Source organism: Eschrichtius robustus, chromosome 11 (assembly GCF_028021215.1).
Source record: "Eschrichtius robustus isolate mEscRob2 chromosome 11, mEscRob2.pri, whole genome shotgun sequence".
Taxonomy (NCBI): domain Eukaryota; kingdom Metazoa; phylum Chordata; class Mammalia; order Artiodactyla; family Eschrichtiidae; genus Eschrichtius; species Eschrichtius robustus.
In genome coordinates, this window is record NC_090834.1 from 107,250,624 (window position 1) to 107,277,374 (window position 26,751).

Genomic DNA, 26,751 nt, shown 5'->3' on the forward strand with positions numbered 1-26,751 from the left:
TTTTATCTAAGCTGAGCCAGTGGAGATTTTGGGTCAAAGAATTAGGAGATATTTCGGGGGAAGACCCTCTTCTCATTTTACCTCTGAACTCTCTCCCCCTTAGGGACCCATCTTCACTCCCGTTTCCAGCCGCCTAATGGAAACCTCTACCTGGAAATTCCAAAGGCACCCAAACTTGATGTGTCCAAAACTAAATAACTTCTGTCACCTTTCCACCTCTTTTCCACTAAAATGCTCCAGATCCAGAAAACTGACCTATCGCTGTGGTTGGGACCACGGTGGTAACCATGACGATAACCATGGCAACCAGATTCCCTAACGAAGTCACACGGAGTGCAGACATGAAGCAGGAGACACAGAGGGACAACAAGCCCGTCTTCTCCCGCGTTGGGCAGAGAATGGGACATTTAAGGGCATATACACGACAGCGCCTGCGCACCAAGGCACGGGACGAAAGGGTGACGAACATACGTCACGGAGCTTCGCGAAGCCCGGAAAACAAGGCAACCGCGGCTGGTGCAGAACCGCGGTTTCGGTTTTGGGAGTCGGGGTTTTTGTGCGCCCAGGCCTTGCTTTCGCGCCTGGCTGGGGATAACTGCGCAGCCGCCGTAGGGCGGGCCGACCGCCAGGCGCGGGCGCGCGAGCAGGAGCGCAGGTGTTTGTGCGCACGCGCCCTCGGACGCGCGTGCGCGCATGTAGTCCGGGAACTGGGAACAGGAAGCAGGGGGGAAGGGGTGGGGTTGAACCCGGGTCTCGCGCATGCGGGCGCCATACAAAGCATTTGGCGGGTTTTTCCGGGCTGCTCTTCTCTGATCCCGTCCTTGAGATGTTCAGTGGTGGCTTTTAGGAAGCTGGCCGTTCTCCCCAGGAGAACGACTTCTCAAGATTTCTGCTCTCTTCCTTCAGGCGTTTGAGGACTTCAAAAAAAAAAGAAAACGTGTTTCTCTGTGACTGACGGCTGGAGCCTTCTGACGGCCTGAGGTCTTGGGCCATTTGGTCACTCTCCGTCTCGGTCCCTCGGAGGGTGAAAGGATCAGAGGGACCTCGTCCTGCTCATCGATCTCCACGCCTGTGGGTTTCTTGGCGTCAGGTCGGAGCTGGGTGGGCCCGGTCCCGGCCCCGGCCCCGGCCCCGGCCCCCCTCCTGGGTCATCATGGCCGTGTCCGCCCAGCTCTTGGTGGAGGAGTTGGAGATCTTCGGCCTAGAATGCGAGGAGTCTCTGGTTGAGAAGTGTGAGTCCCTTGCCCCCTCCCCGGACCCCAGCCCAGGTTCACGCTCCCGCTCGGTTCCGAGGTTCACCTCCCCTAGATGGGGCTTCTCGGTGTTTGTGAGATGAGTTAAACTGAGTATTGAGATTTGGGATGTGAGGACTGTGAAATGCTCACAGGGTACTGCTTGGATTCCCAAATCAAAAATAAGAATATGAAGAGCGATTTTAAATCGGCGCAGTTTCACCGAGTTTGGAAACTGCTTAAAGCTCAATAACAAAGCAAGAGATGTTGGGGTTTTGAAAAGTAGCTTTTTATTCCTGGCTCCTCCCTTTCCAGCCTACACCTGAACTTCTGCTGAACCATCACTTCTCATCAGAACTGTTGGTGGTCTGTGCAAATATGAGTACCTTTAGGTGGGTTCCTAAAATTGAATTTTGGCTTTGGAAGGAACTTTAAGGAGCTTGTCAGCTGTTTACAGATGGAGAAACAAATAAGGAGAGTTAATTGCCTGAGCTGGTCTGTGAACCAGATCTCCTGTGCCCGAGTCCGGTGCTCCATTGTATTGGTCCATCGTATTGGTCAGGGTCTGGGGCAGTGTAAGGAGTTGTTGGAAGCAAAGTCTTTGGAGGTGTGGACAGTCTCAGTTTTAGAATCAGGGTGATTGTGCACCTGCCTTAATCATTCATCAGCACATTGAACTTCTTTTCTAATATATAAAACCAGGATGCAAACATGGTAATTTATGAGAGACCAGAATACTCCAAGTTTTTATCTCCAGGGCGTTCTCTTCCTAACAGGAGACTTGAATGAGAAAGCCAATCATAGTCAGAAATTTATTTGGTGAGCCTGAAATCAAAACAAGAGAACTTATAAAGGCTTCCATCTCATGTAGGACTACATTGGCAGTGCTGTTGGAATTCTAGACTTGGAATTCATAATTGCTAACCTCACTGGGACTTAAATATTGCCTGACAGTCATACCATATTTCCCTGGTCTGTTCACCCTTAGTCTCCTATGATTATTCGTCACCTGCTGCGCCTTTAACAACCTTCTGTCCCACTCTCATTTCTCAGCCGATGAACTTACTTCCTGTTTTGCTGAGAAGAATAGAAGGAATTAGAAAACTTCTTTAAGCTACCCCCATTACTTCTTCCCACTGACCTGTGTCCGTGCCATATTCCTTGCCTCCTCCCATTACAGTAAATAAATTCTCCATAGTCCTAGCAAAAGCCACATGCTCCACTTGAGTCCTAAATCCCATTCCTTCTCTCCTCCTTAAGGACATCACTCCAATAATTCTCCCCTTACTTATTTTCCGTTTTTATCTCTATAAGGTTTTTTTTCCTAATAGCCTAGGAATGTGACTCTTACCCCCTCCGTTTAAATACTCCATTGTCCCGCCTTCCCACTCCAGTTATCTTCTCCCAATTCCAACAAACCTCCTCCTCAGGATTACCTATTATTCAAATTTTTCCTCTTTAAGCCCATTTCAGTCAGCTTTTTCATCCCCACCACTTCACTGAAATTGCTCCTCTCAAGGTCACCGACAACCTTCACCTGGCTAAAGCCAGGGATGCATTTTCAGTCTTCGTTTGGATGAATCGCAGCATTTGATGCCGTTTATCGTGTCCTCTCCTTTAAAACAGGTTTTTTCTCATAGCTGCTTGGATGCTCCTGCCAGATGTTCTCTACCATGCGTGTCACCTCCTCTCAGCCTTTGCAGATTCACCTGCATCCTGAGCCGCGAGATACACTCGGCTCCTTGGTGATCTCACCTGGTCTCCTGGGTTTACATTCATGTGTTTGCTGATGATTCCCAAATTATATCTCAGCCCAGACCTTTTGCCTGATCTGCGGGCTGGTCTGCCTCCTAGATGTCTCCAGCTGGATGTCTGATTGGCATCTCAAACTCTACGTGTCTAAAGCTAAGCTTCTGTTCCCTCTCCTCATAGTTCCTCCTGCTGCCTCCCCACCTCAGTTAACTGCCCCCTTCCAGGTGCTCAGGCTAAACCCACAGCCTCATCCTTGACGCCTTTCTCTCTTCACACCCCACATTCAGTCAGCAAATCCCACTGGCTTTACCTTCAAAGTGTTTCCCACCTAGAGTCCAACCACTTCTCCCCCTCGTCCACTGCCACCACCTTGATCCAAGCCACCGTCATCTCTCACCTGGACTTTGCCATGGTTCTCTTAATTGGCCCCCCTGATTCTGCCCTTGTCCCCTTCAATCTGCTTAACGCAGCAGCCAGGGTGACCCTGTTCAGTGGAAGTCAGATCGTGTTACTGCTCTGTTCAAACCCTCTGGTGATTTCTTGGCTTGCTCAGAATAATTACAGTGGCCAACGGTCTGCACCCCCTTCACCCTTTCAACTCATCTTCTGTCGCCTCCTTCCTCCGTGCATCCCAGCCCCAGAGGCCTTACTGAACTTGCTTCTCCCTCAGGATCTTTGCCTGAAAGCTCTTCCCCTCAACACTGCCTGACTCGCTCCTTTACTTCCTTCAAGTTCTTATGCAGATGTCACCTCCTCAATGAAGCCTTCCCTAATCACTGGGTTTAAAATTGCCAGCCCAGGGCTTCCCTGGTGGTGCAGGGAAAAAAACATTTTTTTAATTGCCAGCCCCTTCCCCCACTCCCCCATCCCTGTCCAAGCTTTATTTTCCTACAAAGCACATTTAATCGTCTAACATGCGTCTTTTACTTATTTGTTTTCTTTTCTTTTTCTTTTTTTAAAATGTATGTATTTATTTATTTATTTTTGGCTGCATTGGGTCTTTGTTGCTGAACGCGGGCTTTCTCTAGTTGCGGCGAGCGGACCTCTCATTGCGGTGGCTTCTCTTGTTGAGGAGCAGGGGCTCTAGGCGCGCGGGCTTCAGTAGTTGTGGCACACGGGCTCAGTAGTTGTGCTGCACGAGCTTAGTTGCTCCGTGGCATGTGGGATCTTCCCGGACCAGGGCTCGAACCCATGTCCCCTGCATTGGCAGGCAGATTCCCAACAACTGAGCCATCAGAGAAGCCCTACTTATTTGTTTTCTGTCTCCCCTCCATAGTGAGCTGCGTAAGGACAAGGGTACGTCTCTTTTTATTCACTGCTGTGTCCTTGGGCCTCGAACAGTGCCTGTCCCTAGTAGGTGCCGAATAAATTTTGATTGAATTTAAGTAGAGGATGATTTTCACTTTTCAAGATGAAAGCTGCAAGCAATGAACTAAGTTCTTACGTGTCCAATTTCCCCCTGCAGTGATAGAGCTGTGCGCTCTGTATGGACAGAATGAGGAGGGAATGGCCGGCGAGCTCATAGCCTTCTGCACCAGCACACATAACGACTGCCTCACCGCAGAGACCCTGAACTCTTTCGAGCACGAGGTAAGAACAAACTGTAAAAAAAAAAGAAAAGAAGAAAAAAGAACAAACTGCAGGCAAACTGATAATGTAACTCTCCGTGTCTGCTCAGTCGGGAGGCAGTGCGCTGTACTGAGAAGAGTGTGGGCTTTGGAGTCGGGCCTGGATTTCAGTCCCAGTGTGAGCTTGGACCAACTAACCTAATGGCTCCGAGCCTCAGTTTCCTCTCCTCTCAGTGGTTCTCTTGATCTGTACTTTTTATGGTTATTGAATGAAATGAGAATGGACATAAATCACCTAAAACTGTGTCTTCAACAAATAATTGGTGTTAATATTAGAACTGTTATGTGTTGTAGGGAAACAGTCACAGGTGAAGTCTTTAATTTTTGGTCTATCGTGCATCTTCTGCATTCTTCCTTTGAGGAATTTTATATCTTTGATTATGTTTCAAATACCCATTATTACCTCATGGCTGTGGGGAACGCCTCCTCTATTACTTGACTATGGAATAATATATTCATTATCTTTTCTTCCTCAGTTTCTGAGCAAAAGATTGTCCAAAGCCAGGCTCGGTGCCTCCAAGGGCAGTGGGCATGCGGGAGCCAGAGACATTGTTTCCATACAAGAGCTGTATCCTTTTCTGCTCAAGGCCTTTGCATCAAACCACATATTGTATTTCATCATTTATCTATCGTTATTGTTATCTATTGTTATCGTTGCATTATTGTTATCTGTTGCATGTATAATTTTAGAAACAAGCAACAAATGTAACTAATACTCAGATTTCTTATTTGATCAACGCTTGCCTTAGATTTTGGGTGGAAGTTTATTGTTTCTCTTAACCAGTGTTCTTAGAATTGAAGTGGAGGAGGAAGAGGAGACCCTCTTGAACTCTTACACCACACCCTCTAAGGTGCGTGTACCGTGTTTGGAAATTGCATTCTACACATAGCATTTTTTTCTTTAGTCTAAAAATATCAGCACAGCATTTGAAGTTCTAAGGGAGAAAATTCACCACTCATACAGTTTCCTGCTCTATTTCCACATACGCATCTTCCTTTCCGATCACATGCATAGATGTTTTTGCACGTTGGCAGTCCTTGTGGACACATGGTTGTCCTGCTTTCTTCAGTTAGCATATCATAAAATTTTTATAAATGCAATTTCTCCATAATTACTCTTTTTTAATGGTTGCCTAGTTTTGTATCAAGTGGAACGTAACTGAATGATCCGACTTGGGTGTCGGACCCCAGCATGAGAGGTGGAGTAGGGCAGTGGAAAAGCGTTGCCCTCCACGCCTGAGTCAGAGACCTCAGTGACCTTGAGTGAGTTGCTTTTATCTCTCTGAGCTGCCTTTTCCTTTCCTTTAAAATCAGGATCCATTCATTCATTTATTGAGCAGCTACTATGTGCCAGGCACTGGGTGAACTGGTGAATGAAACAGGTTTGGGTGTGCTCTGCCCTCAAGAAGCTGACAGCCAGCACCGATAATATGTCCTGTCTCAGAGGACTTGAAAATTAAATGAATGTGTAAAGCGCCAAGCCCAAAGCAATGTATTCAGTAATCCGATAGTAGTTACTCTTTATAGAAAATACATTTGTGGAAATCCTTAACCAGGGAATAAGCCTTAATCTTTCAAAGTAAATTACATTGTAAGAAAGAAGGTGAATAGTTTAGGTGTGCCTATGCAGAGCAAGAAAGCTAAAATGTTCACAGTGTTTCGGAGGACTGGCTCATGGTAATTCAGCTCTCAGTAGACTGATGCATAAGTCAGATGCAAATTTACTTAGTTTACTGTTGAAGTATACATCCTTCTGATGGCTGAAATACCATATCGAGGACACCCCATTCCTGCTACAAAAGTACCTAGGAGGCTGGCTTCCCTGGCGGCGCAGTGGTTAAGAATCTGCCTTCCAATGCAGGGGACACGGGTTCGATCCCTGCTCCTGGAAGATCCCACATGCCGCGGAGCAACTAAGCCCGTGTGCCACAACTACTGAGCATGCACCCTGGAGCCCACGAGCCACAACTACTAAGCCTGCGTGCCACAACTACTGAAGCCCACGCACCTAGAGCCCGTGCTCCGCAACAGGAGAAGCCACCGCAATGAGAAGCCCGCACACTGCAACAAAGAGGAGCCCCCACTCACTGCAATTAGAGAAAACCCCGACGCAGCAACAAAGACCCAATGCAGCCAAAAATAAATAAATTAAAAAAAAAAAAAAAGTACCTAGGAGGCTCAATCACGGATTAAAATTTGTGACCATGGAATCAGAGCTGAGAGAGTTGGGTTGAAATGAGCAAACAATTTGAAATATGTGTCTGAAGCTCAGAGGAGAGGCAGAATGGGGCTGGGCCAGAAACAGGAAAAATGCTTAGAACGGTGCCCATCACACGGAAACTGTCAGGCATCAGTGGCAGCATGATGACAGAGTCAGCCAAACCTTGGCCTTTCCCACCCAAACAGTGCCAGTGTCAGATCTTAGGGGCAGGAGTGCCCCTGTTACAGAGGTGAAGATGTCAGTGGTCTTAGCTTGTCACCATTAAACACTTGGCTTGTGCAATTGACAGCTACATTTTTGCTCCCATGCTCACCATAAATCTTCTGGTTATAATTTGGCTCTCCACGTGTCCTTCCTGACAGGGAGAGGTGCGTTCGCCTGAGGATTTGAAGTTCCCATGATGTCGGCATTATGTTTCTAATCAGTGAATAAGCTGGCATCCTTGGCTATAATTTGGGTTCCTGTGTGGTGTGAGGATATGCTCACCCCAGGATATGAGACTGTGGTCCCTCGGTATTTCTCGTTACAGGTGAATGAACTGGCACGTAGTATTAGCGGTGAGTCTCCTGAGCTTGGTTAGAGTGAGCACACCCCCCAGCAGCGTAGCTGGAGCTGGTTTGCTGACACAGTCAGGTTTCACCGCGAGGTCTGAGGATGAGAGCCGCGAGGCTCTGCTCTCTCCCAGAGTCCCATCCCCTGTCCATGTCCTGGGAGACCTAGAGTTCTGTAGCCCACTGTATATTAGAAGGGTCTTTGGGGGAAATAGTTTGAGAAAATATATCAAAACCATAAAATCTTTACCATCCTATGGCCCAATAATCGTCCCTACTAAGAGTCTCTCCTAAAAAAATAATCCAAATTCTAGGAAAAGCTATGTGTGTGAAAATGGGCACTTCAGCATTATTTATAGTCACCAGAAATTACAAATGCACCCAGCAATAGAGAAGTAGTTAAGTAAATTATTGTATATCAGTTCAATCAACACAGCTACTAAAAAGAATGAAGATTGTGACAATGTGGGAAAATGCTCATAATATAGAGCAAAAAATTCAGTGTATGTATTACTTAAATGAAGGTTCATATTCAAAATAAGATTACAACTATTAGGATTTTTTTAATTGGAAAAATATTGAAATACTAGGAAGGAATATTTTTAAATGGCTATTGTATAAGGGTGGTAGCATAAGGGTCTTTTTAAAATCTAGTTTCCATTCCAGCTCCTTAATGGTGGTTTTGAATCCTTTCTCTCCCATCTGTCCGTCGTCACCCCTGTAGGCAGCTTTGGTGGCATAACTTAAACCTGCAGCCAGGAGGAGCCCAAGGGTAGGGGAACGTCTGCAGACTAGCTGGCTGCCTGGTTGCCATCCAGGCAAGGATTTTGTCATTCCTCAGCCACAGTTGGTCGTCCCAGACTCTGAGGAGCAATGGATCTCGGGACTTGCGGGTTTCACCCTCTACTCTGGGCATCTCTGGACTCTTGATGAGCAAAACCCAGAAAACAGAAGTGACCATCAGTGAGGCATTTGCTAAATCCTCTCCAAATATGAGCTCACTCATGTTATCTGCCTGGAGTCACTCCCTTCTTTAATTTTGAAAATGCGTGGTAGACTTTGCCAAAATAAATAGTAACATGGTCCCATCCCTTGTCAGGAAAATGTGTCCACGCAGGTCAGAACCGTATGCACAGCAAAACTCACAGCTGTTGTAAAGCAAAGAGAGGTGGGGAAGGAAAGTGAACACGTGAGTGACTTGAGAGGACAGATCGCCTGCTTGGCAATCCTTTTTGGGAATGTTGGCATTTTTTTCATAATTGCCTCCAAAAGGGAGATATTATACTGATGAATACTGGGTTACAGTTGCTGAGGATTTCTCTCTGAGATTATGCTTGGAAAATGGGGCCTTAAGAAGGAAACCAACCCTTATCCTATCTGTGCCCTTCATTTGGGCACCGTTCTCCCTTTCTTCCTAAGGAACTGTACACTTAATTAGCAGCCTGGATCTAGAGTGACTGGGCCCTTTTCCTGTTTTGTTTCTAGGGTTCTCAGAAGCGAGCTATCACCACTCCGGAAACCCCCCTCACAAAAAGGAGTGTGTCTACTCGAAGCCCCCATCAGCTCCTGTCACCATCAAGTTTCTCTCCAAGGTATGGCTCATAATTAATTCCGCTGCCAAACAGCAGGCCTGCCCTTCCCTTTCTCTGGTTATCTGGTGGCGGCCGACTCTACAGCGTGACTTAATGAATGTGAGTGGACGGTTACCTCTGCAGTGAGCTGGCTGGAAAGCCTACTGCTCTCTGCCCTCCCCGCTCTGCTGTCCTGTGTGGAAAATTACTGTTTCTTACGGTAATTAAGGAAACTCACTTTCTACCCACTTTTCTGGGGCTCATTTCCTAGATCAGGAACTGATATCTTCTACTGAAAACAACCTGTCTATTCAGGAGTTGGGAGGCCTTCGAGTCTTGCCAGTAGAGGCAGATAGGTTTCCACCTGCTTCTGTTAGTTCGTGTGTTGTTGGGTTTCTTTTTTTTTTTTCATCTGAAGTATTTATTTTTAAAAAAGAAAAGCACGTATCTTTGTTCATAATGTTGCGTAACCTGTTTTTTGTCCCTCACTCGGGTTACAACTAGTTTCTGAGAGTTTTCTTGTCACTGTGAATCTACGCCGACTTAATTGGTATTTTATCCCTGCTGCCACCTCTGCACATAAATCCACAAAGATCACATGTGACTTTTGGAAATCCATAAATGACATGTCTTATGTGAGAGAATTCCATAGGTGAGAGCTCTACTGAGGAGAAGAAAGGTTTCTAGGCACTGCCACATCAGGATGAGGCAAAGGAACAGTAATGTTAACCAGTTAGGGAAACACTTGGCTGCTAGGAGTCACTTCTTCTAGACTGAGCAGAGCTTAAGACTTTGTAGCCCTGTCACATTAGAAAGGAGATGATAGGGAATTCCCTGGCGGTCAAGTGGTTAGGACTCTGTGCTTTCACTGCCATGGTCCTGGGTTCAATCCCTGGTCGGGGAACTAAGATCCCGTAAGCCGTGCGTCATGGCCAAAAAATATTAAAAAAAGAAAGGAGGTGATAGCCGTCATTCAAGCTGAGCGGTGGTTGGATTCTGAGGGACGATTTGACTTTAGTGTGGTCCACTCCTGCTTTCGGGAGTTCTCAAACTGGCTTCCGAAGTGAGCTTTCCAGACTTAGAAGGGCATCTTTGGATGCACAGAGATGGTTGGTGTACAGAGATGGTTCTCATAGGTGCTCACACCATGACAGCAGTTCTGTCCTCTCAACAAGCAAGCCTTTGCAACTCGTAGATCTGTCTACAGCTGACCCGCTGTGAGCGACTCCCTGCATTAAAGGGCCGGCTGTAATGCCCTCCCCGCGGAGCTTCACAGGGAGGAGCTCGGAGCAGTCGGCGATGTGCTGCCTAGTCATTTTTTAATGCACGCCAATGAAGCTGACATCAGAAACTGGCTTTGTAATTTATGAAAGTAACTTCTAAATTATTCAGGTGGAGGCAGCACTGGAGATGGAGGTAATTAATCAAGCTCGCTTTCTGTAGCCTCCCTGGAAAGGAGGAACTGGTGGCACCCATTGCAACGGTGCCCCCATAGAACTTGTTCCTGCAGAGTTTCGGGACATTAAGTGAAGCCTGTTTTAATTGGACCTCTCTGTACGCTGTGTTCATGACCGAAGGGTTAGAAGACCTCGCTGTCCTCTAAGCAGATCAGCAATACCCGTGTGTCCTTGGAGGTGGAATGTATCAGTCAGTGAGTGGAAATATGAGAACTTGTCCATTGAGACTCGGAGAATGGGAGTGTTTGTTCACCAGCTGACAGAACTCATTATGCGTCCACCTCCAGACGCTGGGGAAAGCTGATTCATTTAATTTAACTTCATTAAACTTCAGTGCTGCAACTTCATTAAACTTCAGTGCTGTTTCTACCTTGAACTATATCGTGAGGTCTTATGTGTATGCACAGCACCTTTTGGCTTATCCACAGTTCCAGGCTCTCATGATGTTCTAACAAATGCTAAAAACTCATAAGAAAATAGTACTCGGAACTTGCTTTTTTTAAAATTTTATTTATTTATTTATGGCTGTGTTGGGTCTTCGTTTCTATGCGAGGGCTTTCTCTAGTTGCGGCAAGCGGGGGCCACTCCTCATCACGGTGCGCGGGCCTCTCACTATCGCAGCCTCTCTTGTTGCGGAGCACAGGCTTCAGACGCGCAGGCTCAGTAATTGTGGCTCACGGGCCTAGTCGCTCCGCGGCATGTGGGATCTTCCCAGACCAGGGCTCGAACCTGTGTCCCCTGCATTGGCAGGCAGATTCTCAACCACTGCGCCACCAGGGAAGCCGGAACTTGCTTTTTAATCAATTCAGAGTTTGGGTTTTGTTTTACTTTGTTTAGTTTTAAGCCAGGAGAAGACCTTTTAAAATGTGTCCTTGCATCTAAACTTCTCTGAACACGTTTGGTATTCCTCAACCCCCTCATTCCTGAAATTCCTTAAAGGTCCAGAATGTCCAACCCCATTAAGCTGATTAGATTTATAAAATGTGAGGCCAGCCTGACGTTCCTCCAAATCTCCATTTTCAAAAGGTAACCTCATCCTATTCCTCTCTCCTTTTAGATATGAACACACTAACATTAATGTCTTCTGCTTCCAATTAGTGCTACTCCCTCTCAGAAATACAGCTCGAGAAGTAACCGAGGAGAAGTGGTTGCCTCCTTTGGCTCAGCACAGGTGATGTCTTGGTCCGGGAGAGAAGGAGCCAGTAACATCAGCCTGAAGGTCTTGGGGTATCCAGAGCCGCTAACCGGGAGCTACAAATCCATGTTTCAGAAGCTCCCAGACATTCGAGAAGGTAATTGTTTTTCTCTTTGAAATTCTGGAGGATATAAAACCACCCGGAAGGGTCTCGAGTCAGTAACAAAGCGTCAGCTAGGCTGGTAGAACAAGTTTCAAGGTTGCCTTTGATAGGTGTCCTCCGGGTGCCCCTATTAGTAAAAGGATATGAGATGATAACTCTCAATAATTCTCCCAAATCACATCCCTTTGCTAAAGAAAAAGCACATAACCATTTCCCAGTAACAACCACTTGAACTGTGTAAAGAAAGCCAATTAAAGTGTTAAAGGAAGCAAAGACATTTATGGCTTCTTCCTTGTGAAGAATGGAAGGCTCTCCATGTTGGGCTTGGCTTCCCCTAAACCTCCCTGGCAACCTGAGTGAGAGGAAGGCTAGGGTGAGAGCCAGACTGACTCTGGGATTGTGCTGCGTGACCCACTGTGGCCAAATGGAAGGCCGGGTTCAGCAGCCCAATATCGGGAAACTGGCTCAGCCTTCAGAAAGTTACAAACTGGCCGGTGTCCTAGGCACCCTTCCTGCTTCTGTAAAATGACTGACTTTAATGTTTTACAAGGTGCTATGTTTTCTCTTCTCGGCGAGTAAAATGTCTTAAACACACTTTCTGCCCTCTGGGATTTCAGTTCTGACCTGTAAGATAGAAGAACTTGGCAGTGAACTCAAGGAGCATTACAAGATTGAGGCTTTTACTCCTGTTCTAGTCACAGCACAAGTAAGAGTTGTTCTGATAATCTTTCCTGAATGATATTGTTTTTTTAAATCAATGATGAAAAAGCAGCCTCCTGCTTCCTTTTCACTAATCGTCTACCTTCTAGTTAGAACATCTATCTGGGATGAATTTGGTAAAATGGGTTATAAGTGCTCTCTGGTTTTGTGACCAGAGAAAGTCATTTCCTTTGCACTTGGATTAGAGTCTTGCATGTAAACAAAGATTGAGGGCCTCAAGCATTCAAGTATCAGGACATGAGGACAACAGCAAGGTGAGGATCTTCAGAAATGGTGACTCACAGTCTCTCCCCTTCTCTGGTCTCTGTCATTAGGGACCAAGTGTTGCCAATCGTGTCTTTATGTCATAGTTTAATCTGGCACGTGCACCAGTGCTTTCTCTCTAGAACGTACTTTAAGGGGAGACGTGTTCTCAAAGATTCTTTATGGTACCTCTGTCATGTGTTTGCATTCAGAGAAGAATGGCCAGTTGGGGAAGATAGGCAAAACCATGTCATATAAGGAAGTTTTGGGGGAATTTGGGAGGAAGCAGTGGAGGGGAGGCCGGGATGTACGATCTCGTGGGGAGAGATTAGACTTCCTCAGTTTGCCCCCGGGAGTGGGAACAGGATAGAGGAAGCCACAGAGAGAGAAATTTCAGCTCAGTTTAACGAAGAACTTCCTGTTAAGAGGCACTCTGGTGTGTGGTTCAGAAGCCAAACTTCTGGGCTTCAAACCCAGGCTTCTCCCACTGTTTGACCTTGACTAAATTATCTAACCTTTCTGTTACTGGTTTTTCTCATCTGTAATATGGATGCAGTAATAGCATCCACCTCACGGTTGTTGTGAGGATTAAATGAGTTAATACACGTAAGCCTTTAGAACGGTGCCTGGTGTTTAGTGAGCTCAGTAAATGAGAGCTACCGTTAACTGTTATCCAGGGATGCAGTGCGTGGGCTGCTGGCGGGGCGAGGGGGCAAGTTCCCCTTAACTAAAGATGCTCTGGCTTAGGCAGCCGCTTAGAGGGGCTCAGGCATTAGGTGGTGGGCAGACTAGATGCCCTTTAAGGGTCCTTCCACCCCAAGGAGCCAGTGATGATGTTTGTGGTCGCCTCAGGCTCAAAATGATGCCCTGACAAAAAAAATGTGTGTTGTTGTTTGAAAAGGTCTGTTTTGCTCTTCATCACATTGACCAGATTTTGAGCTCCTGTCCCAAAGACTGTCATTCTTATGTGTACCTTCGGCAGGAGCCCATCACCCTGCTGGGCCAGATTGGCTGTGACAGCAACGGGAAGCTGAACCACAAGTCGGTGATTCTTGAGGGAGATCGGGAACATTCCTCAGGTGCTCAGATTCCAGTGGATCTATCTGAGCTCAAAGAGTATTCTCTGTTTCCTGGACAGGTGAGATCAGGGGTGTCTCCCACCGGGCGCGGGCGTGCTTGTTTGCTCCGTAGTGTGCGTAGAGGGCTGTGGCTCCAAGAGTGAGCGTTTCGTCACCGGCCAGCTGCCCCTCGCTTTTGACGTCTGATGCCGTGAGGTGTCGCTGGAGCTCAGGCCCAAGAGGGGACACCAGTGTAGGGATTTCAGCCTTCCCCCACATGCTCGGACCTTGGCTCTGGGATCTGCTGCCGGGTTCAAACCCCAGCTCCACCCCACAAGGCGGGTGATTACAGAGATGTTACTAACCTCTCAAAGCCAGAGTGTCCTCGCCTGTGAAATGGGGATGATAATTCCTACCTCACAGGAGAGAGGGAAAATGAGGTCACCCGTGTAAAGTACAATTATTATTACGCCAACATAACCCCCCTGATTTGTTTTCTAGAAAAATACCCCCAAGTTTACAATTACAGAATGAGAGTAGCTGCACAATACTTCTTTTTTTTTCTGGCTACGTTGGGTCTTCGTTGCTGCGTGCGGGCTTTCTCTAGTTGCGGCGAGCAGGGGCTACTCTTCCTTGTGGTGCGCGGACTTCTCATTGCGGTGGCTTCTCTTGCAGTGGAGCACGGGCTCTAGGCGCACGGGCTTCAGTAGTTGCGGCGTGCGGGCTCAGTAGTTGCGGTGCACGGGCTCAGTAGTTGTGGCTCGCGGGCTCTAGAGCACAGGCTCAGTAGTTGTGGCGCACAGGCTTAGTTGCTCCACGGCATGTGGAATCCTTCCGGACCAGGGCTTGAACCCGTGTCCCCCGCATTGGCAGGCGGATTCTTAACCACTGTGCCACCAGGGAAGTCCTGGACAATACTTTTAACTCTATCAGAGTAACTTATTCCAGACCTCCCGTTCATCTCCCCTGTGATGCAAGCCTGTCTGCTGCCTGTCTTTCAGGTTGTGGTTATGGAAGGAATCAACACCACTGGTAGAAAACTTGTTGCCACCAGACTCTACGAGGTACCGGTGTCCCCCCACCTTCCCCCCCACTCCCCCCCAGTTTGCTGCAGGCACAGTGTGTGCGGTTCTGTCTGTCCTAGAGCCCGTCCTTTGTAAGGGCCCATTTATTTGCTTCTCAATTCTCTGTCTGTAGAGTGGGACTTACCTCTAGGTCAGGGCCTCGCAAACTGTTCCCCTAAAGGGCCAGACAGTAAATATTTCAGGCTCTTGCAGGCCGTATGGTCTCTGTTACAAGGTCAGCTCTGCCATTGTAGCACAAAAGCAGCCATAGGCAACCCGTAAACCAACGAGTGTGCTGTGTGCTAGTAAAAGTTTACTTACAAAAACAGGCGGTAGCCAGATTTGGCCCATAGCCCATAGCTTAGCAGTCCCTGCTCTAGCAATAATCCTCCACAGATTTCCAGAGGATGCAAGGAGAAGTAGCAGGACCCTACTCTCCCACCCTCGCCTAGCAGGACCCTGATCCTACAGGCACCTGTTTTGCTCCTGCTTTTTGCTGGGTGTTTTATGAGTTTAGCCGTGACCTTGTGCTACCCAGGTTTCTTTGCCACTCAGTAAAGAAAAATGGCAGGACCATCAACTCTGTAGGCTTTTAGCTCCAAGGGGCAAGACACCCGCAAACACACCACCATTCACTGCTCACCCCATTCCTGACCAAAGACGGTGCCGGGAGCAAGACCTCACCATAGCTTCCCTCCTGTTTGAAGGGCGTGCCACTTCCGTTCCATCAACCCACTGAAGAGGATGGAGGTAAACTTTGCTTCAAACATTATTTTGCTAACAATGCGGGTGGAGGGTGGTGGACAAGGGTCCAGGAGCGCAGTTCCTCAGGCCCCAGGGAAGCTACACAAGCTGTTTGAGAGCAGCGTGCCGGAGCTCCAAGGGCGACTGTGAATGGGTGGGTTCACTGGCCCTTTGTGGAAGGCCAGGGGTCTGAGCCTACATGGCTTTGTCAGCGTTATCGCCTGTGCTCTGACTCCACAAGGCCTGTCCTTTAAAGACTAATGTTTAACAGGTATTTGAAGGTTTCTTTGAAAAGGGAAAAGAGCAGGTATTTATTTATTTATTTAAATTAAAAAATTTTTTTTAAAGAGCAGCAATTTTTAAAAGAATTTCTGTAAATGCCATGTGATATCCTGGAAGAGAAAGGGGACGTTAGTGGGAAAACTAGTGACATTTAAAGAAAGTCAGGAGTGAACAGTAATATACCAGCATTAATTCCTTAGTTTCAACAAACGTACCATAGTTATATAAGATGTTAGCATTAACATTAGCGGATGCTGGGTGAAAGGCGTACGTATGGGAACTCTGGGCTATGTTTGGAACTTTTCTACAATTCTAAAGTTATTCCAAAATAAAAAATGTATTTAAAAATTAGACAAATTTCTCAGAAAGCCTAGAGTTACTTGGTCACTAACCTAGATGGGAAAAGACGAACGTTTTAATAAACTTTGCTTCAGAACAATTCCAAGCATTTTTGTAAGCAAAGCAGAAGACTGCTGAGGATTAGCAGGGAGCTGGCTGGCACTAGCGCGTTGTCAACACCCCCTCCACGTTAATACTGTGTGAGGTCATTCTTAGAGGCGGCCTGGAATCAGGAACGAAATCTAGGAGTTTATGACATTGCACATTCTCTCAGAAAATAAGTGTTTATGGAAGCAAGAGTGCTGGTACTGGATCGACTTCAGGTAATGAAGAAAACAGACAGGGCTGAAATGCCCGGAGCCTGAGCTGTGCCAGGGAAGCCTTTGGAAGCAGTTGAGTAGGTTGTAAACAGACAGTTTGTGAGCAGAGTCTGGGCTCACAGCACCCTGGGTGTGGAGACACAGAATAGGACATGAGCCCAGCCCTCCTGGCACTCACCGTTTACCCGGGATTGATGTCTCCTGTAGGCTCCTCAGAACCATTAGCTTTGTCCCCCGCCCTAGCACGGCACGGTGTGAGTGTTACGTTTCCCCTTGAATTCTCTGTCTCAGTTGAGTTATTGCCAGTCTGGTAGGCGAACAATGGCCCTCATTCCTGGAATATATTCCTGAACGTATTACTTTATATGGCAAAAGGGACTTTGCAGGTGTGACCGAGTTAAGGCTCTCGAGATGGGGATTGTCTAGGTGAGCTCAGTGTAATCACAGGGGTCCTGATAAGGGAGGGCAGGAGGGTGACAGTCACAAAGATTAGAAATGTTAGGCCGCTGGCTTCCAAGGTGGGGGAGGGGCCGTGAGCCAAGGACTGCAGGCAGCCTCTAGAAGCTGGGAAGGGCAAGGAAACAGGTTCCCCTCCGAGCCTCCAGAAGGAATGCAGCCCTGCCCACCCCTTGATTTTAGGACTTCTGACCTCTAGGACTGTAAGATGATAAATGTGTATTGTTTTAAGCCACGAAGCTTGTGGTAATTTGTCACAGCAGCCATAGGAAACTAATAAAACTGCCTGTTAAGAGGTCAGGGGGGCTTCCCTTGTGGTGCAATGTTTAAGAATCCACCTGCCGATGAAGGGGACACGGGTTCGAGCCCTGGTCCGGGAAGATCCCACATGCCACGGAGCAACTAAGCCCATGCGCCACAACTACTGAGCCTGCACTCTGAAGGCCGTGCGCCTAGAGCCTGTGCTCTGCAACAAGAGAAGCCACCGCAACGAGAGTAGCCCCCGCTCACTGCAACTAGAGAAAGCCCGCACGCGTGGCAACAAAGACCCAAAGCAGCCAAAAATAAAATAAATAAATTAAAAAAAAAAAAAAAAAAAAGGAGGTCAGGGATCTTTGGGTTTTGTTGTCGTAAGCTACAGAACCAAGTTCAGACTAACTTAAGAAAAAGAGAATTTGTTAGGGGAAATCCAGGTAGCTCACAGACTGGACAGGTGGCTGGAACAGGCTTACAACCCGGATTAGGGCTTAGTAACTCTAGGTGTCCAGGTAGCAGGGAGTCCCCTGCTGTCTCGTCCAGGCACCTCTGCTGGGATGGGTCAGCGCCAATCTTTTTCTGTCCTTGGATAGTTCACCTTGAGATTCCAGAATCCAGAGGAGAGTGTGAATGGCTTAAGCTGGGTCCGGTACTTGCTCCTTGGCTAGGGGAGGACAGTGCACCTAATTTACAGCCCCACCTGGTGGAGGGGGGCGCTTATGGAGGACGAGGCTGATTCTCCAAAAGGAAAGCAGACGCTGTGAGGAAAAGGGTGCCCCAAAACAATGGCCCTGCACCCCATCACACAAGCGTCTCCTGTCCCAAGCCTTGCACCCCAGCCTGTCTTTCTGGACTCCTCGAGGTACCAGATTCTCTAGCTGCACTCACCACCAGATGGTCCCTCACACCGAGCACTCAAATCTCAGGGCCATCCGGGACCCTGCCTTGCCCTGGCTCCCGGCACACTCTACTTACAAGTGTAAGCAAAGTCACAAAAAGGCAAATACCATAAGATTCCCCTCAGACGAGGTTCCTAGAGTCGTCAGAACCGTAGAGACAGACAGTGGGAGGGTGGGGGCCAGGGGAGGGGGAACAGGTGTTAGTGTTTAACAGGGACAGAGTTTCGGTTTTACGAGATGGAAAGAGTTGTGGAGAGGGATGGTGGTGATAATTACACACCGTTATGAATTTACTTAATACCACTGAAATGTTTACTTAAGATCAGAGGGAATTCCCTGGAAGTCCAGTGGTTAGGACTCCGCTCTTTCACTGTCAAGGGCATGGGTTCGATCCCTGGCTGGGGAACTAAGATCCCGCAAGCCTCTCAACGCTGCCAAAAAAAAAGGTTAAGATGGTAAGTTTTGTGTTATATGTATTTTACCACCCACCCAACCCACCCCCCCCAAAGTAAATGTTGGGAGGAAAACCATGTAAGCAAATGCCACTTTGATCAAGTCTGTCCAGACTCCCACTTCCCTACCATGACTCGTGCACTGCTGGTAAATGTCTATCGAGTTCTAGTTGTTTGCATACTTACCTGTCTCTGCCAGCAATGGAGGGTTCTTTGAGGGCAGGATGAGGTCTTGCGCCTCCTGGATTCCTGGAGTTGCACACGTAAGGAGACTGTCAGTGAATTGAGTCCCGTGGCATCTTTCCCTAATTGTCCTTTGTCCCACCATCCCAGCATCCTCTCATCAGCATCTTAACAATCTTTTCTTTCTTAGATTCTGAGCAAATCATGGTCCTGGTGGCCTGTGGGCCATACACCACATCTGACAGCATCACGTTTGACCCCCTGCTCGACCTGATCACCATCATCAACCGCGACCGGCCCGACGTCTGCATCCTGGTAGGAGGCCCTCCTGGGACAGCTTCACCCCGGGAGGCGCCAGTGGGAAAACTGGGGGGTCAGTCTTAGAAAAAGGTCTGTTGAGGTCCTAATTTTTTAGGAAGAGTGTGGGACTCTCCTCTTTAAAAATATTTTTTAGTGCTCAGCCTACATCTTGGGCGAGGTGAGGTGTGCGTGGAATTAATCCAGAAACCCAAGGTGTTTTGCCACCCTGCATTGACTTTACAGTATTCTCGCCTCTGTCTCATTACTCCAGTTTGTGAACTCACCTCTTCTGAAAACTCAAAATATAACTGCGTGGAGGTAGATTTCCCTTGCTGGGTTGAGAAAGAAAAAAACCCAGTATTGTAGGAGGCAAAACAGCTAGCATCCAGGAGTCAGGTCCTTCTGCCTGTGATATTAGCTGGGCGCCCTTGCCCCATCTGCTGCCTGTCCCAGGCTGCACAGGTGGCCTTGGAGGGACAGTGGACCCTGGACAGAGAACTGCTAGGAGAGGATATGTGAGTGCACTCACAGACACGTGTGGTTCTGATTTGTTCTTTTGGTACCTTTGTTTCTCCCCCTCGGGCTTATTTACAGTTTGGACCTTTCCTGGATGCTAAGCATGAACAGGTAGAGGTGAGTGACTGGGGTTGGGAGGGGGAGATACCGGACACTCACATTCAGTCAAGCCCCCACTGTTACTTTCGTCTCTTGGAGTTTATCCTGCATCTGTAACAACCTAAATGAACCCCTGCGGCTGATCAGGAAAACATTATCACAGGGCATTTTTAATAAAGGTACTGAATTTGAGGGCTTCATTTCACCAGAATACAGAGCTGTTTGGAAGCTGGGGGAGGGGGATCCAGATATCCGAGTCCCGGTCCTCCTCGTGTGCGACCGACCCTTGGTGCTGAGGCAGGTGCCCGCGGGTCCTGGAGGTGCGCCTGGGAAAGTACCTTCCTGACTGCTACCCTCAGTTCCATGACGCACATCATCTTGCCATCCTTTGAACTTAAAACTCAAATGACCCTTCTGAGGACATTTCTTCCCTTTGTCTCAGGAGGTTTTACCTGCCACAGAAAAGATTTCAAAACGCTCTTCTTCCTAGTCTTCCCCTTGGCTCACTTGCAGGAGGACTGATTTCTTCCCCCACCGCCTTTCCTGCCCCCAGCTAGACTCAGCTCCTGGAGGGCAGAGACCACGTCTTGTGTATCTTTGTGACTCCTTCAGCTCCTTGCTCAGGGGCTTGCCCCCAGGGTCATCTAACAAGCGTTCAACAAGTGAATAAATGCCAAACGTCTCCCCTGTAAACCTGTCTCCTCTTTTCTTGCAGAGCTGTCTACTGACAAGCCCATTTGAAGAAGTTTTCAAGCAGTGTCTACGAACAATTATTGAAGGGACACGAAGGTCAGAGTTCAAAATACTGGGCAGAACCTTACGCTTCCTAAGTTTCTCCAGGGCTTCTCATTAAGAAACTGAAACTGTTCAAAAGTCGTGGTAGTTCCCATCCTTTTATCCTTTTGAACTACAAAGATCAGATAGAACCCTTGAACTTCAAGTGCACGGATGCTGAGTGAAGAGGCATCTTTGTAAAACACAAAGCTAAACACACTTGAAAAGGCTACACAGACTTTTCGCTCTTCCCTTGCTCTTTCTTTACTTCCTTCCTCCTCTCACTCCCTTTTGTATAAACTCATATTCCACGGGAATCTTCCAAGGGTGGTGCTGAGGAGTGTTTGATGACTTACACCACAAAATCCCTTGTGTGAGTGAGAGTTTGGGGTGAGCCCAAGTCCTTCCCCGAGTCAGTGCTTCCCTCGTTTCACGGGCGCCGCCGCCAGCTTGTATGAGCCATGGTAGAAACTCACGTGGGTGGGGATCTTGAATGCTTGCCCCAGACCCTAGGGACGGGACTGGGAAAGGTCATAGCAGTGATGAGAGATGGGCAGTTCTAAATTGAGAGAAAAGCCTCTATTCCAGGAAGGGTCTAAGCTAGAAGTAGAAAGTTTTTCAGGAAGCTGACACCTCCACTTCCTGTCCCTTCCCTCCAGCGCCAGGGTTTGAGAGAAATTGCCCTTGGTGGTGGATCTCCTCCTCTGGGGATCTGCCTCCCTGGAGCTGAGCTCATCAAAAACAAACATTCCCGAGGCTAAGCTTTTAAAAATAAGTCTGTAAGGAAGGTGGTTTTTAAAACAAGATGTATAATCTTCCGCCCCTTGGCCGTGAGAACTGATCTCAGGCTTGATTAGCTGTAACTCTACCTTCTTGTACCAGCAGCATGGGCCAGTGTCGTAGGCCTCTCGGACTGGGGAAAAACACCCCCAACTGACCCCAGAGTCAGGGGGCTTGAATCGTGCAGGTGACAGCCTGCAGCTGGATCTGCCCCTCCCTCCCTCCAAGTGAGATAACATAGGTTGCCTTCCCTCTGCCTCCCAGGTTTGTTGTGACCCTGAATGAGTTTGTCAGACCTGGAGGCTCCTAGCACTCCTCAGGAAATAAGTCCCCTGAGGAGCAGGGCTGGTGTCCCTGTTTTATCAGCCCTCAGGTCCCCTCCGGGATAGGCAGGGACTGCGGGGCCGTGCTGGGTGCTTTCGATTTGAGATGGGGTTCTGTTTTTGGTTCCTCACCCCATATGGTATTGACAGCAGTGCTACAAACAAAGAACAAACCAGGCATTGTTACCCTGGGGGTGAGCTCCCAGCACCACCAGGCACTTTCATCTGAGGCCAGTGTGCGCCTCAGGGGAGAGGGGCTGCCCCACCCTTCCCAAAACAGTATAAAAATGGCCCTCCTTTGGGGGGAATTTATTTTTATTCTGAGAGGTCAGAAACGCAGAGCATTAAGCTGATTTATCAGTGAAAACCAGAGCCAGTGAGGAAGCACCTCCCCTCGCAAGAGCCCAGCAAGAGCCCAGCAGAGCCCGGGGAGCTTGAGGGAGGGAGTGAGCCGCTGCAAGGCCCCTCCCCACCGTGATGTATGAAGTTGTGCAATGCTCAGCATAGTTGGAATTTTCTCTCGGATCCCTCCCCCTACAGCCAGCCTATAACCCTGAGCCAGAGGCCCCTTTCCTCCTTAACCATTGCTCTGCCAGAGCCTGCACAGAAGCAGAGCAAGTCCGTCTCTTAACGGCGGCCAGCCGTGCCTCCACCCTTCGTGTCCATCACGGACTGAGCCCCGGGGATCTGAAACACAGACTGTCCCCTTCGGGTCACCCCCGGCCTGTCTGCCAGACTTCAGCACCCAAATCGGTAGACTTGGCTACTTACAGGGACTTAGCTTTCAATGTCAAAGGGACTATAATTCGCAAAGTGCCTTTGGTCTCAAGATTCTGAATTTCCGCTGCAGAAGTCTCAGTTCACGCTTTGAGCGGGCATGACAAACAAGTGACAAGTGTGACAACCATCACCAACACCTTTATCCCATGTGAGAGGCAGCCACATCCCTATACCTGCACAGGTGCCTGTACCTGCCTCTGGGAAGCCACCGCGTCTTAAGCAAGAGAGGGTGCTAGAAGTGAGAGCTATTGGTGGATGTTAAACTCGCCCCAAAGTAACACTTTCCATCGTTTGGTTTACAATAGACCCCATTCCGCCAAGGACAGGTTTTTTTTCCCCTTTCTTCTGCACGGCTGGAGAGGTTAAAGAGTTGGCCCCTAGAGTTACGGGGTTTTTCTTCACTTACATCTTGTAACAACCCTAGAGATTCTCCTGCCTCCGTCAAAGGAAACGTCTGTCATCTCTTTTACTGTTGCTGTTAGATATTTCTTTCATCTTTGTAAGACAGGCTGCTGAGAAAGAAAAACCAAGGGCGTTGATTCCCTGTGCGGGAGGGGAGGGCGGGGCGGGCCCTTGACGAACCAGAACCAGCCGTGCCTTTCCCCCACCCCCCCAAATCTGCTCAGCCTGCGGGTCCCTCCCGAGGGAAGAGGCCCCCAGCCAGGGAGGCTACGTGACGCCTAAAAGCCACGTCTGTTCAGACAGTGTGAAGAGTCAGAACTTTGGCTTCAGATCTGGCTCTGAGGATTTTCAGTCAAATCCTCGTCTTTCCTGATTTCCTAGATCTCCATTTCTTCTCCCCTTTTCCTACGAAACAGTAGTCCTCTTCCTCTCTCGAGTAGAACATCATATGGAGCCAGGAGAAAGCATGTCCTGGGAGACAGCCATGAGCCCCATCGAGGTGGTTGTGTGTAAATTAGAACAGATTGTCTCTCGTTCCTGGTGTCCCATGGGGAACGGCACCCCCCTTAATAGGAGAGCTCTGTTCGGAACTTCTTCCCTGGGAGTAGGCTCTTGTATCCAGCTCTGACCCTTTAAGTCTGTCACCAGCTATGCTAACTCAACTGCCCTCATTTTCCTTCCTGTTCTGATGCTTTTTTTGGCAAAGTAGCTCTGGCTCACACCTCATCTTCGTCCCATCACTGAGAGACGTGCACCACGAGCCCGTGTACCCACAGCCGCCCTTCAGCTGCTCCGACCTGCCTCGGGAGGACAAAAAGGTACCAGCGTCCCCTCCTCAACCAGGCAGCCAGAGTCGAACGTGCCGAAGGCGACCCAGCTTGTCCTGGAAGCAGAGGGCGGGGGCGCCTTTTTGAGGCACACGTGGTGCCTGCGTCTTAAGCTTCTCTTTGTAACAGGCAGACGTGTGATTTACTGTCCGCTGGGCTGGTCCCCCCAGCCCTTGCAGACCCCCCATTTTCATGGGGAGGAAGTTTCTAGCTTTGGTGTGCGAACGTCTGTCCCACCTTCTCGTTTTAGCGAGTGCAGTTCGTGTCCGAGCCCTGCACGCTCTGCATAAACGGAATGATCTTTGGCTTGACGTCCACCGACCTGCTGCTGCACATGGGGGCTGAGGAGATCAGTAGGTGAGGAGGGTTTTCGGTCCCGCAGGCGGTTCCTCTGGATCCTGGTCCTGTCCTCGGCCAAGGGGTTGCTTGGCAGGGTCGAGAGGGCAGCCCCTAGAGCAGCACTTTCTGCCAAAGCCTTTGGCCACTGAGTTTCTCTGCGCCCAAGGGGAGCGGTGGGATGCATGTGTTTCTGTTATCGCTTGTTTCTGTGGTGTTTGAGACCCTGAAGGACCACATCCGTTCTGTCTTTGCACTTAATTTCTAGTCATAGAAGTCCATCTACTTTTCTCCGTTTGCCACATTTGTGACCTAAACAAGATGTCCCTGCTTGCGGAGGGTGACTGTGAGTTTACCCCGCAGGGTGCTCCCCCTTCCAGAACAGTGTGCAGCTCTGCAGAGGATCAGACACAGCCAGATCTGTTGAGCTGAGGTTCAGCAGTTCACTTCTCGCATCGCCCGTGATGGGAAGGCGTGCGGAGCGATTTGTGTCTTAGGCCAGAATGGGTGTGTGTTTGTTGGCTCCGGTTGGAGGTGCAGGGGTCACCCCGGCTACAGCTGGCCTGGCGCCGGGACAGACTCCACGTTCTCCGGCATGATGCGGAGCTGGGGATAGCCTGCCTGGGCCCTGATCGCAAGGGATCCCTGCTCTTTCCCTTCTCAACCCCGTGTCCTGCTCAGCAGACCGAGCATTTGCGGACAGGTCTTTAAACTTCACCAGAGGTACCTTCTTGTCACACGCCTTGGCCACGTCGCTTCTCTCTAGTTTAATAAATCCTCCCCGAGGAGAAACAGGCACTGATAAACAAGGTTCCACTTTCCGTTTCTTGCTTTTCTTCCTCCCCTAGTTCTTCCGGAACTTCAGACAGGTTCAGCCGAATACTCAAGCACATCCTGACCCAGCGGAGGTGAGCCTGCCCGACGGAGTAGCTGACCGTGAAGGGAGTGCTTAGGGGTCAGGGAGCTCTGACAGATTTGACCTCGAGACCTTCCCCAGGCCACTACCAGGGAACTCCACCCTGGGATGACAAGCCTGCGTCCTGTCCCCTAAACACAGAGGAAAGGGAGAGACGGTCTGTGAAACCGTGGAAACCAGTGACATAGAGGAAATCCATCTGGGGAGGGGGGGGGGTCCCTGAATCAGCTGCTGCTGACTGTCTCTCTCCGTCTCTGCAGCTACTACCCGCTCTACCCTCCCCAGGAGGACATGGCCATTGACTATGAGAATTTCTATGCCTATGCACAGCTGCCCGTCACCCCCGACGTCTTCATAGCCCCTTCAGAGCTGAGATACTTTGTGAAGGTAGGTTTGAACTCCACCATTTCCCAGAAACGCCGGAACCAGTCTCTGACTTTCCCTTCTGGACCCCTGGCACTCACTCCTCGCGGGTCTGCTGATGGGGACGGTGGCCTCATTTCTTTGGGGGAGGGGGTAGGACTAGAAAACAAATCTGTTAGTAAAATGCATAAGTAAGCAGCGTCCCCTTGCTGCTCTTCCCGCCCCAGGGCATGGTACTCAGTCAGCCCAGCCTGGGAGCCGGAGACAGGTAGGAGGGCCCTCAAACCATGGTTCGCACCTGAGGCCACCTCAGGTGCCCTGGGCTTGCCTGCCCCCTCCTGAATTCTGAGATGACCTCCAAGCAGCTCTCGGTCATTCTCATCTCTGCCTCCTGAGGCCCTGCCCGGGGATTGGGTCCCTCACAGGGAATCCACCTGATCAAGCCCCTCTTGCCAAACCAGAGCCAGTTCAACCTCGAGAGGTAAACTTTTTTTCATGTTGGGAAACAAATAGATCAAGTTTGTCTCCAAGTTTGGGAGCCGATTGTCACCCTGCCGAGTCACTTTCTTCTTTATTTTGTTTCAGAGACTCAAAAGGTTCTGAGTTTTCTAATAATAAATTAACATATTTGATTTAAGATGCGTTTTGTTGGCCTTCATTTCCATTTTATAAAGTCCTCTTTAGGGTCTAATCGTTAGATGAGTCCAGCTTTTTCACATCAGTCCCGATGGTTTTGGCCTTTCCAAACCCACAGTCTTTCTTTCCTTCCCCCAGGACATCCTTGGCTGCATCTGTGTGAATCCCGGGCGCCTCACCAAAGGGCAGGTGGGGGGCACCTTCGGCCGACTCTACCTCAGGAGGCAGGCCTCGGGCGCCGAGGGCAGGCGGAGCCCGTGTACTGCCGCCCAGGTGGTCAGGATCTGAGGCTCGGTCCTCTGTCATCCCCCGTCGTGAGGGCCTCCCAGACACCGAGAGCCCGGGAGTAGCCCTCTGCCAAGATCCCACCCGTGGAAGGAGAGGGGGCAGCCAGCTGGAGAGGACAGGGCTGCGGGCAGGGGGCCCAGCGGGAAGACCTTGGGCAGCTGGACCCCTACTCCGCGTCGAGTTTCTCTGGAAGAAAGCTGTTGTTTCTTCATGGACACTTGGAGCCCAGCGAGAACTGGCCGTGGATGCAGTATGCTCAGGAAAGTCAAGGCTTTGCGATTTCCTACTGAGTCAGACATAGAAACAACTTTTGGAGATATGAAAGTAAATTCTGTGACTTCTGAGTTTAATCTTTCTTGCGCTCCGTCTTTTTCCTGGTAGTGAACAAAGAATGTTGCCCTCCTGGACCTCTGTGCAGAGAAGGCAGAGCGTCTGTCACACTGGGTTCCGCCCAGCCCCAGCCCCGATCCTCCTAAGGCTGCTCCCAAGGCCCCTGCGGCCTCTGTGCTGAGGAGGCGCTGGGCTCGGGCCACGGAGCAAGCAGCTGGCTGCGGGCCGGGCCCTCCCGGCACGGTCCTCGCCGGCCCGCTGTGGTCCCAGCCTGACCCCTCCATCTGGAGGGGGCGGCATCCAGAGCTGCGCCAGAGCTGGATTCCCTGGCGCTGGCTCAGCCGAGTCACCCAGCA

General features: G+C 49.3%; 1 protein-coding gene across 1 annotated transcript; it reads left to right on the forward strand.

The window, feature by feature from the left end:
- Positions 1–758: 758 nt before the first annotated feature.
- On the forward strand, positions 759–26,415 carry POLA2 (DNA polymerase alpha 2, accessory subunit). Its single transcript, XM_068555213.1, has 18 exons — positions 759–1,232; positions 4,450–4,574; positions 5,089–5,180; positions 5,406–5,463; positions 8,870–8,976; positions 11,511–11,704; positions 12,328–12,416; positions 13,656–13,811; positions 14,733–14,795; positions 15,503–15,545; positions 18,916–19,040; positions 19,620–19,658; positions 20,356–20,429; positions 23,409–23,517; positions 23,777–23,883; positions 24,711–24,770; positions 25,039–25,165; positions 25,916–26,415. Exons 1-18 carry the CDS (start codon positions 1,154–1,156, stop codon positions 26,063–26,065), a joined length of 1,797 nt encoding a protein of 598 aa, XP_068411314.1. The 5' UTR covers positions 759–1,153; the 3' UTR covers positions 26,066–26,415.
- The last annotated feature ends 336 nt before the right edge of the window (positions 26,416–26,751 follow it).